The 13733-nt window shown below is 38.8% G+C and overlaps 1 protein-coding gene across 1 annotated transcript in view; it reads left to right on the forward strand.

Annotated features, from left to right (window-relative positions):
* The window catches only part of COL25A1 (collagen type XXV alpha 1 chain), a 477363-nt gene that overhangs the window by 381116 nt on the left and 82514 nt on the right, over positions 1–13733 (forward strand). Inside the window, exons 13-15 of the mRNA XM_058721691.1 lie at positions 8549–8602; positions 10912–10938; positions 13339–13383. Of these exons, the coding sequence (XP_058577674.1) occupies positions 8549–8602; positions 10912–10938; positions 13339–13383 (126 nt within the window). The remainder of the gene's footprint in view (positions 1–8548; positions 8603–10911; positions 10939–13338; positions 13384–13733) is intronic.

Raw genomic sequence — 13733 nt, forward strand, 5'->3', positions numbered from 1 at the left:
CCTTAGTGTCTTCGTTTATCAAATGAAGATTATAATATTTACCTCAAAATTTAATCAGAAAAAAAGTAATAAATGTAACTTTTTAAAATATGTTAAATATTTTTAAATAAAATATTAAATAAGGATAGACTATGTTCCTCTCTGTTTTAGGAGCATTAATAACTCCATGACTCAGAAGCCTCCTGGGTGTATAAGCAAATGTTAGTAAGAACTATTATTTCTTTCTACGACTCTTCAAAGGTCTTTAGAATTTTTCCAGTTGGACATAACCACTTAACATTTCTATTAATAATTAGACACATTCTCTTCCCAAGAAAAAAAGGGAATTTATCACTCAAACTATACATAGATCATTAAGAACTATGCTTTAGGAAAGAAGAAATTAGCTGGGTTTTAAAACCTTAAAAAACGGATATATTATTGAAGGCACATTATGTTGCAAGTCCTAGAATACTTAACGGAACTACTTATGAAAAATAAAGGTGTTTCTTGGTCAGAGAACTTGAAAGTCTGGCACTGATGAGGGATTCAGCTTTGCTTTGCTCTGGCAACTAAACCTTATCACTGAGAATCCAGATTCTTTCCTGTCTTCGCCCCGGCCTCCTGGCTGCGGCCTTCACCCTAGCGCCTGCTCTCCCCTTGGTTGCTGGGTGGCTGCTAGTCACGCCTGGGGATTTATTCTTTCCTACCAACATGCAGAGCGTGAATGAGTGTTTTCCCCCAAACATCCCACAAAACTTCGGAGTTTCTGTGTAAGTGGGCACACAGAGGTCATGGCCTCTCCCTCCTTCCCTGCCTATGAAAATACCAGACGCTGATTAGCTACTACCACTGCGATTTCTTTTCTAGCCATCCCAGTTCCATGGGAAGTTGCAAGAATTGTCACTAATTGTCTAAGGTAGAAGACATTTGTGTTAACACAAGGAAGCGGAACAGCTATACTATATCTGATTTATCCCAGTGCTAAGAAACTCTTCCACTTCACACAGCCCCCTTTATCCTATTTTGATTATTTCTTCCCCAAACAGAAGACTTTGTTCTTAATCTTTTTTTCCCCCGTGAAAGTACACATGGTGAATAATTTTATATATATGGAAAAGACAACCCTATGTGGCACCGTGCTCTCTGGCTGGTGTTTGCTCATTTTGGTACCTTTTATAAGTTATTTCAAAATGAAATGCTGGATAGTGTTTCCTTTAGACCCAGGCAAGCAGTGATTCTCATCTTGCCTGTTCTGTTCTTCCTGTGTGACCCTCCCCACAGTGTGAGGAGTCCACAGGGCCAAGGAGGCATGCCTACTCAAAGCCCAATCTCCCCACTTCTGAATCCTGTCCCAGGCACCTAACGACCCAGGAATTCCTGCCCCAACTGTCCTGATTCTACTTTCAATGCCTGTATTGGTCTCTTCTCCAGGTCCATATTCCCATGAGTAACCACAAACTGGCGTGTGCATACCTGAACCTGTGTGTGACCTTGGAGCAGCTATCGATAGGGAGCTGTGGGCAAAGCTTGCAGGCCGTGATATTCACACACAACCCCCCAGGCCCTTGGTGGTGAATAATAGGACTAGGGTTGAGAAGAGAAGGGAGGATATTAGCCCTGTGGGGTCATCCATGTGTACTTCTGCCCAAACCTGACCTTCAAATCTTAGGGGTGTGCTCAAGGCACATGATTTTCATTTATGTAAATTTCACCCAAAATAACACAACTTAGCTGTTTTCTGTGAGCACTAAATTCTTAGCTATCTCTTTGCATCCGAATTTCTTTGTTCAAATTGTATTTTGTACATTTATGTCTACATTAGCAGTACAAAAAGTAAAAAGTCACTAGCAGACTTATTTCTGAAATAGTCCATACCATAATATTATCGACACAATTGCCATGTTTACTTATTTTACAGTTTTAGACATTTGTATTTATTTTTTTTTTAATAAAGTTTATTTACTTATTTTTAGAGAGAGGGAGAGAGAGAGAGAGAGAGAGAGAGAGAGAGAACACAAACAGAGGAGGGGCAGAGAGAGAGAGAGGGAGAGAGAGAATCCCAAGCAGGCTCCACGCTGTCAGCACAGAGCCTGACGTGGGGCTCCATCCCCAGAACCCTGAGATCATGACCTGAGCTGAAATCAAGAGTCAGATGCTTAATGGACTAAGCCACCCAGGTGCCCCATAGACATCTGTACTGGTTTTATAAAGCATAATGAATGTTTGGTTACTAGGTTTAGTTTAGTTATGACTTTAATCACTTTAAGACCCATTTCAGGAAATTTTCTGAAATAGAATGTTTTTATTAAGCTGCTAGCTGATAGACCTGTCAACTTTCTACTCATTAGTATTCGTATTACCAATGTGGGCAAGAGAGATTCTAATTTTAGGAATTGATTTTGCTGATTAGATAAACAAGACAGAGCCCTCTACAGGACACATAACCAAACCCACCCAGGTTTTCTGGGTGTTCTTTGGCCAAGTTACAAAGCTTCCTCTGCCTTTAGGCAAAAAGGAGGAAAAGAATTAGAGATTGAGCATGCAAGCAGAAGCCTTTTAGAAACTTCTAAATCATTTTACATTAGAGAGAGTGAAGCTGAATGCACAGGGTGGTCTAGGAAGGAGGGAAGGAAGGAGGAAGGTGAGATGGAAAGGGGAGATGAAGAAGCCAGCCAGATGAGGAAAACCACCTGCTCTGTGATGTGACACCTTCCCAGGAACACGAGATATTCAATCATGAACACACAAAAGGCCTGGGGAGAGTAGGGTTCTGGAGGAAACTGGTGAAGAAACTGACTAAATCCATCTGAACTGGTCTGGGGCAAAACAGAGATGAACCCCAGCAGAAGGGTCACAGGGAGCATATCACGACTTCCTTCACCTGTGAAATCGGGCCTGGAGCCAAGTTTAATCAGGCGTCTGAGGAATAAGGAATCACCAGGTGACATCTGTAGTCCAACAACAACAACAACAAATAATAATAATAATAATAATATGTGGGTATCATGAGTTCAAGAAAATTTTCTAAGTAAATGAGGTACCTCGTTTACCTGAGGTAAATGACCACACATACAAGCTCTGAAAGAATCTCGTGGGAACTTTGGACGACATGATAATTCATGGAACCAGCACTGCACCAGCTACTGCTCACCCTCCATTTGAGGCACAGGGGTGCACGAAGGAGCAGATAGAAGAATATATGGAAATACATAGAAGGGCCAGTCTCTGTACCCACAGGCAGAACTGTGGCAGCCTTTGGTGCTCTAGGCACCTTTCCTCTGACAGAGTACTGGAAGAGCTCAGGAGCATGAGCCCCTTGGAAGCCATGAAAGTTCTGCTCATTCAAGGCATCCTGCCCCTCACAGGACTCCTTCCCCCAATGCACCCCACCCTTCACTTACCCCAAGCTGTTCCTTTGCTCTTCAGTTCTGATGTTTCAGACTAACCTACGTGACTGGAGAGGTCACTGTTGGGTTAACATCTCTCCCATCTTTTTCCTGGGTCCCCTTCTCTTTTCCCACCATTGCCTGCCTTGCTGTAGCTGAGACAAAGAGCCATCTCTTGCCACCATGCTTGCAGGTTTTTCCAGTTTCCTAGAAGAGAAGTCTTGCTGTCTCACTCTCTCCCCAGGCCTATAAGCTGCACATCTTAATGTGGGCTTAATGTGTTTGCTTCTCCTGTATTCATTCCTTTCTCCAACATATATGTACTGAACAATTATTATGTTTAAGGTACCATTTCCAGGCAGTGTAGAAAGAGGAATGAACAAAATAGAGCAAGTCCATATTTTAGGGTGGTGAGGGGGTGGGGCGGGAAATAGGGTCACCAAATAGTATACAGGATGCCCAGTTAAATTTGACTTTCAGATAAACAACCCCTAATTTCTAATATGACTATGTCCCGTTCAGTGTTTGGAATATGTGTAACTTGAAAATTGTGGTGTTTATCTGAAACTGAAATTTGAGTAGACGTCCTGTATTTTCTTTCTGAAACGCGGCATTCCTAGTAGGGGAGACAGATTTGAAACCGAACGAGTATACCTGGTGTGATAATTACTGCAACAAAGAGAATAAAGTCAGACAGTGGGCCTAGGAAGCGGTGGTGCCATGGTGTTGAGGTATCCAGGCAACCCCTGTGATGGGAGACATTTGAGCCGAGGCTGAAGGAGGTGACAGGTGTACAGAATGACACATGACTTTTCTAGAACATTAAAAACATTTAAAGATTGGGGCTAGAATTTTATGCTATAGTATCATGCTGTAAAATGCTACATTTCTATAAATTTCAAAATCTGTAGGTCATTTTGTATCCACCTTCGCCCAAGTTGGTGTTCATACTCATTTGTCATTAGGAAACTAGAGTAGAAAACTAAACTAGAGTAAACTAGAGAGAAAAAATAGGAGTGGAGAGCAGAAACCCCATTTTCTTGACTTTTCCCCAAACGGTTATATCTAAATTTATTTATTTTGAAAGAAAGAGAGAGAACACAAGCAGGGGAGGGCAGAGAGACTGAGAGACAGAACCCAAAGCTGCTCCGCACCATCAGTGCAGAGCCCGATGTGGGGCTCAAACTCCTGAACCATGACATCATGACCTGAGCTGAGATCAAGAATTGGACACTTAATGCACTGCGCCACCCAGGCACCCCTTCCCCAAACAGTTGTATCTAAAAGTCCCTGTTGGGTGTCTCACTACTTTCAAAGAATCCTCCTCTACCGAGTGATATGTACCCAATTGCTGCCAAAGCCATTGAGACCCTGAAGCCTTATATAAGGGACAGCCACTTCGCACCATGACTGCCTGCAGAAGGGGACTAAATGTTCTGCTCACTCCTCAAGCCTTTGAGATCTCTCTGTGCACTGTGACAGTCAAGAAAAAAGGTCCAGTACACTTCAGTGTTTCATATGGGTTATCAGTGACCATTAGTCTTTATTTTTACTGCCTGTGCACACCAACACCCCAACCTCAGAAGTAGGAGAACGGCCTTAAGACTGATGCTATGTTCGCAGCATAAGGAGAGTCAGTGATATTATATCACTGTGACTGTTGTATGCTGACAGATCGTAGCTACACTTATGTGAGCATAGCATGACCTATAGAGAAGTTGAATGACTATGTTGTACATCTGAAACTAATATGATGTTGTGTGTTGACTGTACTCAAATAAAAAAGTTAAAAAATAAATGAAAAAAATAAACCTGAGGAAGAGCTAAACATCCCAGAAAAAAAAAAAAAAAGACCAATGCCATGTTCTGATCAGAATAATTCTTTCCACCCATTACTGGTCCTCATTCCTTGTAGTTATTTTCCTCTTCTGTTTGGATGAATTCTTTTTGAAAATGCAGTACTTAAACAAAATCAGTTTTGACAAGTGAATGTAAAATTATATTATGCTGAAAATTTTAAGCTACAGCTCATTGTAAATTCCCATTGCCAGAATAGAAAACAATTGCCATCAGGTAAGCAATATTATCACTAAATGACCTACTTCCCTTTAACACTCAGTTTCATAAGACAACTGCATTCCTTTCTTTCAGTATTCTTTCGAGTTGACCCTGATTAGCAGCACCTGAAATAATCGTAGGAGTCTTGAGTGATGTCTTACATTAGGGTTATAAAGAGCATTGGTTTGAGAGAAAGTGAGAGAGAGAAGGGAAGGAAAGAGGAAAGAAAGAAAAAGTAGCAAGCCAGCTTTCATAAAAGTTTTATAAAACTTTCATAAAAGTTGAACCCAACTTTTAGCTCAAATACACATGTTGTCATTTGGAAGTAATACATTGGGAATAGCTTTAGAATTTAAAATATAATAGAGAAAACTTTATCATTCTACCTGAAGTTAAGATGTTAGCTTCTGGTTTTTGTTATTACTCTCTTTGGAATGTCCTTCAGTATTTGTGAAATGCATTCAGAAATAGAGAGATACAAGGGTGCCTAGGTGGCTCAGTTGGTTGAGTGTCTGACTTCAGCTCTGGTCATGATCTCATGGTTTGCGAGCTTGAGCCTCACATCCAGCTTTTTGCTGACAGCTCAGACATATTTATAGAGGTGTTTGTTTTAGTTTATCTTTAATAGCGAAAATTAGAAACAACCTAAGTATTCAACTATTTGGGACAGATCAAACATATGATCGCACCTGACTTTGATGGATTATAAACTGTTCATAAGACAATCATGAATACTATGTGAAAACAAATATGTGGTATTAAATAATAAAAAAATAAGAACATCAAACTATGTAATAAGCTTACAAATGCTTGAAAATGTGTAAGCATAAATAAAAAAGACTGGAAGGAAACAGGACAAAATGAAAACAATTTTGATAGAATTGGGTGCATAGGGTGATGGAATTATAGGTGCATTATTATTTTAACAATATATAAAATTTTTAAAAAGAGATCAAGTTTTAGTCCCTCAGTGTTCATACATTAAGGAGGATGTTAAGCAGATACCTAAGCAACGTCTCTCTTCCTTGCTTCAAAAATCTCAGCATGTGTTTTGTTCAGTTCCAGGGGCTTAACTACTTTTTTTAATTATTATTCTGGCTACCATGGTTATTCTTTGAAAGGCTAAACAAAGTTCATATTGTTTCCTGGCAGCATCTCTTATTTGCATTAAACCATGAGTTATGATATTAGTGCATCTTGTTGTCAATTCTTTGAAGAAAGCAGACTTGATAACTCATCTTCTGTTACATAGTAAATGATAGTCTTCTTTCAGGGTGTATTTTATTTCCAAGTTCTTACTCTTTGCCATGTACAAATAACCAGTCAAGATTTTCCTATAATGGTCATTGCTCTTCTGTCAACATTTTTGCCATTTATCCAAGGAAAGTGCAAGAGTTACAATTATACTGTAACTTTATATACAAAGCAGAAGTTCTTCCAGGAAGTTATGACTTTAGTAGAATATTTTTTGCTCTTCTAAAAGGATAAATAGGCTTCCTATTATTAGTTTATCTGGGAGGTTTACACAGCTCATCTTTATAGAAGTTACAGTTAAGTCAGGTTTCTATACATTCTGTAAGATCATTTATAACTGAGGAATATAAACCAATGATCAAGAGGATAGAAATACTCCTTTGCATCCTCTCCCAATTTCTAAATACTTTCATTCATTCAGGAAGGCATCGTATTAAGAGCACAACCTCTTAAGCTAGATCATGAGAGTTCAAATCTTGGCTGCAGTCGTGTAAATCTAGAAGTTACTTAACCTCCCTGTGCCTTAGTTTCTTCATCTGTTTCATAGAGATAAGGTAGTACGTACCTCATAGAAATTTGTGAGAATAAGTTAACAAATGTAAAATTCCTGGCACTTAAAATGGTACTATTATTACTAATGTACATGTTTGTGAAGCTGAGAGCACAAATACAAAAATGGCACAAATTCTGCTCTCCAGGTGCCATAGAAAACTCACTTAAAAATCAACTAAGTCTGCAGGGAACCTAAAACTGCTCTAAAAATAGTGTTGTTGTTGTTGTTTTTAAATCAAGTAACAACTTTACTACCTTCAGTGGAAAGAAGAAAGCTATCCCATTGTTGGAGCACACAGTAAAGAGCTTTGGGAATGTTTGTAAGTGAAAATGAAATTCTAGTGGATCTTACTTTGAGCCACATGGAAGCATTGAGAGCCAGAGTATCTTACCTTTGCTTCTGGGCACTTTATGGACTTGTCCTCTTTAGAAAGCAATTGCTGGTTCAGAGCCCATGAAACTGGTAGACAACCTCTTCTTTCTTTTTCTTTTTTTTATTTAAAAATTTTTCTTTTAAGTTTATTTATTTATTTGGAGAGAGGAAGAGAATCCCAAGCAGGCTTTGCACTGTCAGCTGACAGCGTGGAGCCTGATGCAGGGCTTGAACTCACAAACTGCCAAGATCATGACCTGAGCCAAAGTCAAACGCTCAACCAACTGAGCCATCCAGGCACCCCTACAACCTCTTCTTTCTAAAAGGGAAAACTTTTCTGACCTAGTAACCACCATCTTTTTCCCAAATGCCTATTTATTACTCAATATGACAATGAGAACCACAGTTCTAAATGTTTTATTCTAATTATTTTTTACAGTGAAATTGAGAAACCAAAACCATTTTTACTTTTCACTGTGTCAAATGTGTCTAATTTTGCAGGTGTTCAAAGATGTGTATGTGCATTCAGCTTTAGACTGATTAAGTCTCATAATAATTTCATTTTTATGTTTCTGAGCTGATGAACCACTTAAAAGTTCTCCATCAGGAGAGATTATGTTTTCATATATCTTTAACTCATTCCACAAATGTTTATTTATTGCCTACAAGGTACCCAACATCATGCTAGATACTCATTTCCGTTGGTAAGTTGCTTCAGCTTTCTTAATGAAGAAAAGACTGAACCAAGGAAATTAACCTGTTTTATTCTTGGTCCTGAGCACAGAGAATTTTAGACCAAATGAGCTAACTTGTATTTACATTAGTAGTCACTTTTTTTTCTCCCTACTTCTAGAGCACTGCTGGATAGCTATATCCTTTACTGATCTATATAATGTATGGATTTTGTCTATCTTATTTAATAGTATCTATTTTTTATTATGAGGGTGAGCCTGGGTTGCCTGGAACAGTAGGACAAAACGGAATACCAGGGCCAAAGGTTAGTACAAATAAAACCAAGCAGAATCATTTGAGACATGAGTTTTCATTCAACTGTAAACTGGAACTTTTTTTTTTTAATATCCCACTGATTTTACTTGGATGGAATATTTGTCAATAGTAAAATATGCTGCAGTATAGAACTTTGTGACTAGTGACTAAATTATGTTTGTGACTCTCATTACCATTAAAAATGCAGAAAAACAAATAGAATAAGATTGTCAGAATCTTTATTCTGAGATACTTCAATAACATGAGAAGAAGCCCGTGTTTCAAATATGCCTGTTGTCATTTTGCTATTTAGTGAACATATTAAAATGTAGGCCATGTCCATACTGCCTAAAGTGTGCATAATATTTACAAGACTTACTAAAGATGATTTCACAGTGACACTGTGGCCTTTCTTCAATATTTGGTCACCTCCAACACTTACACAACATAACCAGTTAATCAAACGAAAAGTAGAATAAAGATGTGGCATGTGTGAGGGTTTTTTGAGATTTTTATTTTTTTTTAAGTAATCTCTACACCCGACATGGGGCTCAAACTCAACAATCCTGAGATCAAGAGTCACACGCTCCACTGACTGAGCCAGCCAGGCACCCCACGATGTGACACGTTTGAAATTTTAAAATGGATGTAGTCTGAATTACTAAATGGGGAAAAAATGTAATGAGGATTTTTGGGGGTTGAAAATTTTCTTTGTTTTTTGAAGAACAAATGAATCTGTTAAATATAAAACGATTGGTGACAGTTCAGTTTAAACCAAACAGGCAGACAAATCCCAAATCCTTTGATGAGTGAACATCCCTTGAAGTACATAACTAATGTCTAATCCCGTCAGCTGTGCTGGTGTGTATCCGTACCCACAGATGCCTGTCAGCTGATTTTACAGATCACATTGCTATTGACAGGCGCCTAGGACAGACCTAAAATTTATAGACCTGTCCTTTGTCTTGCAGCAAATACTCCTTCTGGGACTACAGCCATTCTCCTGTCTTCTCCCCTTTCTTGCTTCATGCTAAAAAGCCAAATGATAAGAGTTAATGCTTAATGCACGTTCTCAGTACTGTTCTTCTGTTGCCTAGCAACCATCAGGATGGATGTTGAGCAGTGAAAGGTGGCCAGAAATCTGGAAAGCCAAAGGGTCAGGCTGAGTCCCAGCAAATGAGAAGAGTCTTGCCTCTAAATTGATTTCGAGTGGTTTTTAGTTTAGAAAATACACAATAATCACCTGAAACCATTTTTTAATGCAGTTTTATCTGATGGCAAAATTTACTGATGCTTTTTTCATAAGAGGAATATTATCATAATGTGTATGATTTATTTTAGAATTTTCCCACTCCATCACCTATGCCTTCCTGGGTAAAGTAAAAATAAGGATTCTCTTCAAAGCACAATTTAGCATTTTAGTCCTCATACTGTCCAGGAAATAATTTTGAATAAAGACATTCTCCTGAACTCACTTCAACTCTGCTCCATTCTAGTATTTTTCCTGAAGGTACCAACTCCTCCTAAAATACTCCTGATTTGGATCATGCTAGTTACCAGCAGGTTAAAGGGAGTTCATGACACCGTGAGGAGGTCCAAGTTTAGGACTGTGTTTATGATCATGTTTGAAGAAGATAGATTGGGGAACTACACAAACCCTAGACCCCTACAATAATCCAGACACTGGGGGCTCCTTTGAGCAGAAGACCACGAAAGGATGTGTTGGCTCCCCTTATTGATTCTGAGTTTGGGCAGGTTAAAACTTGAAAACGAAGAAGCCGCTCAAGACATTAAATTGCTACCCACACTGGTCTTAATGCCCCCAAAGCTGGCTTCTGGAAGATAATCTTTCTTTCTTTAGTCCTTTAAATTTTTTTTTCTTTTTTCAACGTTTTTAATTTATTTTTGGGACAGAGAGAGACAGAGCATGAACGGGGGAGGGGCAGAGAGAGAGGGAGACACAGAATCGGAAACAGGCTCCGAGCCATCAGCCCAGAGCCTGACGCGGGGCTCGAACTCGCGGACCGCGAGATTGTGACCTGGCTGAAGTCGGACGCTCAACCGACTGCACCACCCAGGCGCCCCTCTTTAGTCCTTTAAAAACAAAGAATTAAGATTACATTTGATATTGATATCCATGCCCAATTCTTCAAGAAACTCATCTTACTATTTGTTTTTAATACAGCAATTCTATATTGCCAAAATAGAAAATGTCACATATAATTTGCTTAGTATATTCAATATCTCAATTTGTTTGGTGTTGTTTAATTGGGTGTTTTATAATTTAATGTGTCACTCAATCTTTGTTCTTTTGCTCAGGGAGAACCCGGAGATCGAGGAGAAAAGGTGAGAATGATTCTGCCTGTAATTATCTTTTTTCCTCCCTAAAGAGAGACTAAACCGAACTTATTTAAGTATGGATGGCTAGATAGCAATAGATATAGATACATAGATAAAGATAGACATAACAACCACTGTTCTTGTCAAACTGTTAATTAGTAGAAGGAGAGAATAGTGTAGTTCTTATGTTTGGACAGAGATTTGGGTAAAATGTTTAAAGAAATGGAAGGAAAGGGAGCAAATTTAAACATTCTATGTCAAGCTTTTAAATGGTTTTCAAAAATCCCTAGGCCTGCAAAATTTGTTTGCCTACTTGCTAACACCACTCCAATACTTTTCTAAGCATCCACATCTCTCCCTACTGCTTCTTAGGTCACTAAGTTAAGGGGATACAGATGTTTACCTGCAACAAATATACTGGGAATTGCCCCACAAAGAATTCCTATAAAAAATAAAAAAGAGAAACAAAAGGAGAATGCCATATGTTAAATTTCTCACAGTCGTCCTTCCTGACTACTTTTGCGGGCGTCCTGATTATTTTTAGACTCCCCATGCATATTGTGGTGCTAATTTTCCTGGTTTTCATGCTATTTACTTTAATAGTGTTTGAGAAATGTGCTGTCTGCGTAGGAAGCTACCAAGATACTACATCTGATCCGATCTTTCTGACAAATTAATACTATCACCTCTAATCACCAAAGTAGTTAGTACATCTAAAGATCCAACAAACTTCTTGACTATAACTGTATTATTTGGCACTGTAAAACAAAAATTAAAAAGAGATTTATTTAAATGGAAGGAGAGCAAATCAGAGGGGAGAGCTCACTCAGACCCCTTCATTTCGTGACCACTCGGAGCCATTCTTTCTAATAAGAAAGTTTGTTGTGTCTGTTTTGCTTTTTAACAAAGGGATTGCCATGCAATCTTTTTAAAAGTATGCTAGTAGGCTGCCTTTCAAAGGTCTCTCATAATAGATTATCAGTACATTTATTTGGCATCCAACCAGTTTATTGTAATTAACTTGAAATTAACTAATCATCAGATGACTCTGTTGTGTAGAAATTAAGGAGGGAAAAGAAGGAGAGCCAGCGCCGTTCCGGGGATTCATCAGATAGAGGGGTTCCGGCTCGAGGGCCCGTGTGGGGTGTCCGGCACCACAGACAAATGCCTGAGCAGTTAGCTTCATACATATTTGAAACAAGAAAAGAAAATGGAGAGAAAAAAGTAAAAGTCTCTCTCCCCTACATCTCTTCCCTCTCCCTTGGAAACCATCAATACTTACCTCTTATTTAAAGGAAACTTTTAAATGATGGAAAAGTGACCTAATATGAAGCTAAACAAAAGGGCATTCCAGCCTGTGGAATCTAGCAACAATAATGCATTGTTATTGCTAACGGCTATCATTAGCAGCTCATGGTGTGTCCCCTACTGTCCTAGTTGCTTTACACACAGCATATTGTTTATTTCTTCTAATCCCATAAAGCATTCTTGCCCTTACGTTACACATGTGAAACGTGATGTAGGGAGAATTTCATTTGCCCGGTAGGTGCTGGAGCTGGGCTCAGTCTTTCTGGCGCCAACGTCCATGATGTTTCCACTATAACATGCTGTAAGACTTAAATTAAAGAATTCGGCATTGAAGGAATCAAAGCATGGATAATGAGTGAAGGCTTTTTTTTTTCTTCTAATGCATTGCTTTGTGGCGGAAGGGAGATGTCAGTGAGGGAAGAAGCACAGGAAATCTCAAAAATAAGCAAGAAAGCATAAAGTCTCCAATTTATTTTATTGTAATTATAAAAGAGAGAGTTTTCAAATAAAATCGAAAACATTCATTTCACAAATGCAAAACACAGAAGTGCAGATAAAATAATCTTCTGTCCACAGGTCTTGAGGGCTGCGTCATGCATTTTGAAGCTTTGGAGATTTGACTTGAGCTGAACCTGAAGACAGAGTAGGATTTACACAGAGAGAAGGGAAAGGGGAGGGCAGGAACCCAGGTGGCAGGAATGACAGGAGGAAGGAGACAGAGGTGGTAAGGCATGTGGCATATTGAGGGAATGGTCAGGAAAAAGGCTTTCTTACAGTGGCTCTTTGAGTAGAGGAGAAAAGAGATGGAGTTAAGGAGGCTTTAAGTACCAGCATGAGCTATTAGAAGTCAGAGAAAGTACTGCTTTCTGTTGATATCGTAGAGTAGTTGGAAACAGTTCAGCTGTGTTCATTGCAATAAATTTTACGTGGGCCAGTTGGTATCAAGCAACTGCTTAAGTAAAAATGTGTCAGTTCTATAGAATATTCTCAAGAGATTTTAATATATAGTGCATATGAAAGCAAGCTTAAAATAATGAAAACTATTCTGTGTGTAATGTCACCAATATATTTTACATATATCACGTTTTCCCCCCTTAGGGAGATGCTGGAGAGAGTGGACCCAAAGGTGACACAGGCGAAAAGGTACAGTTTGTGAAATATGAAAGGGTATGTGTATGAGCAAGAAATCTATTCTATGTATGTGAAAACAGAAGATTTTGAGTGAGGAAAGAGACTGACAGCTTAATATGGTAAGATGAGAGATAATTCTATGAGTTTGGAAAACATTTAAATATCCAATTTATAAAGATGATCATTCTACAAGCTCTTAGCTACAAATTTAAATATTAAAAAAAATTTTTTTTAATGTTTATTTATGTTTGAGAAAGAGAGAGAGGCAGACTGCAAGCAGGGGAGGGGCAGAGAGAGAGGGAGAGGCGAAATCGGAAGAGGCTCCAGGCTCTGAGCTGTCAGCCCATAGCCCGATGCGGGGC

Source organism: Neofelis nebulosa, chromosome 3 (genome assembly GCF_028018385.1).
Source record: "Neofelis nebulosa isolate mNeoNeb1 chromosome 3, mNeoNeb1.pri, whole genome shotgun sequence".
NCBI classification, from domain to species: domain Eukaryota; kingdom Metazoa; phylum Chordata; class Mammalia; order Carnivora; family Felidae; genus Neofelis; species Neofelis nebulosa.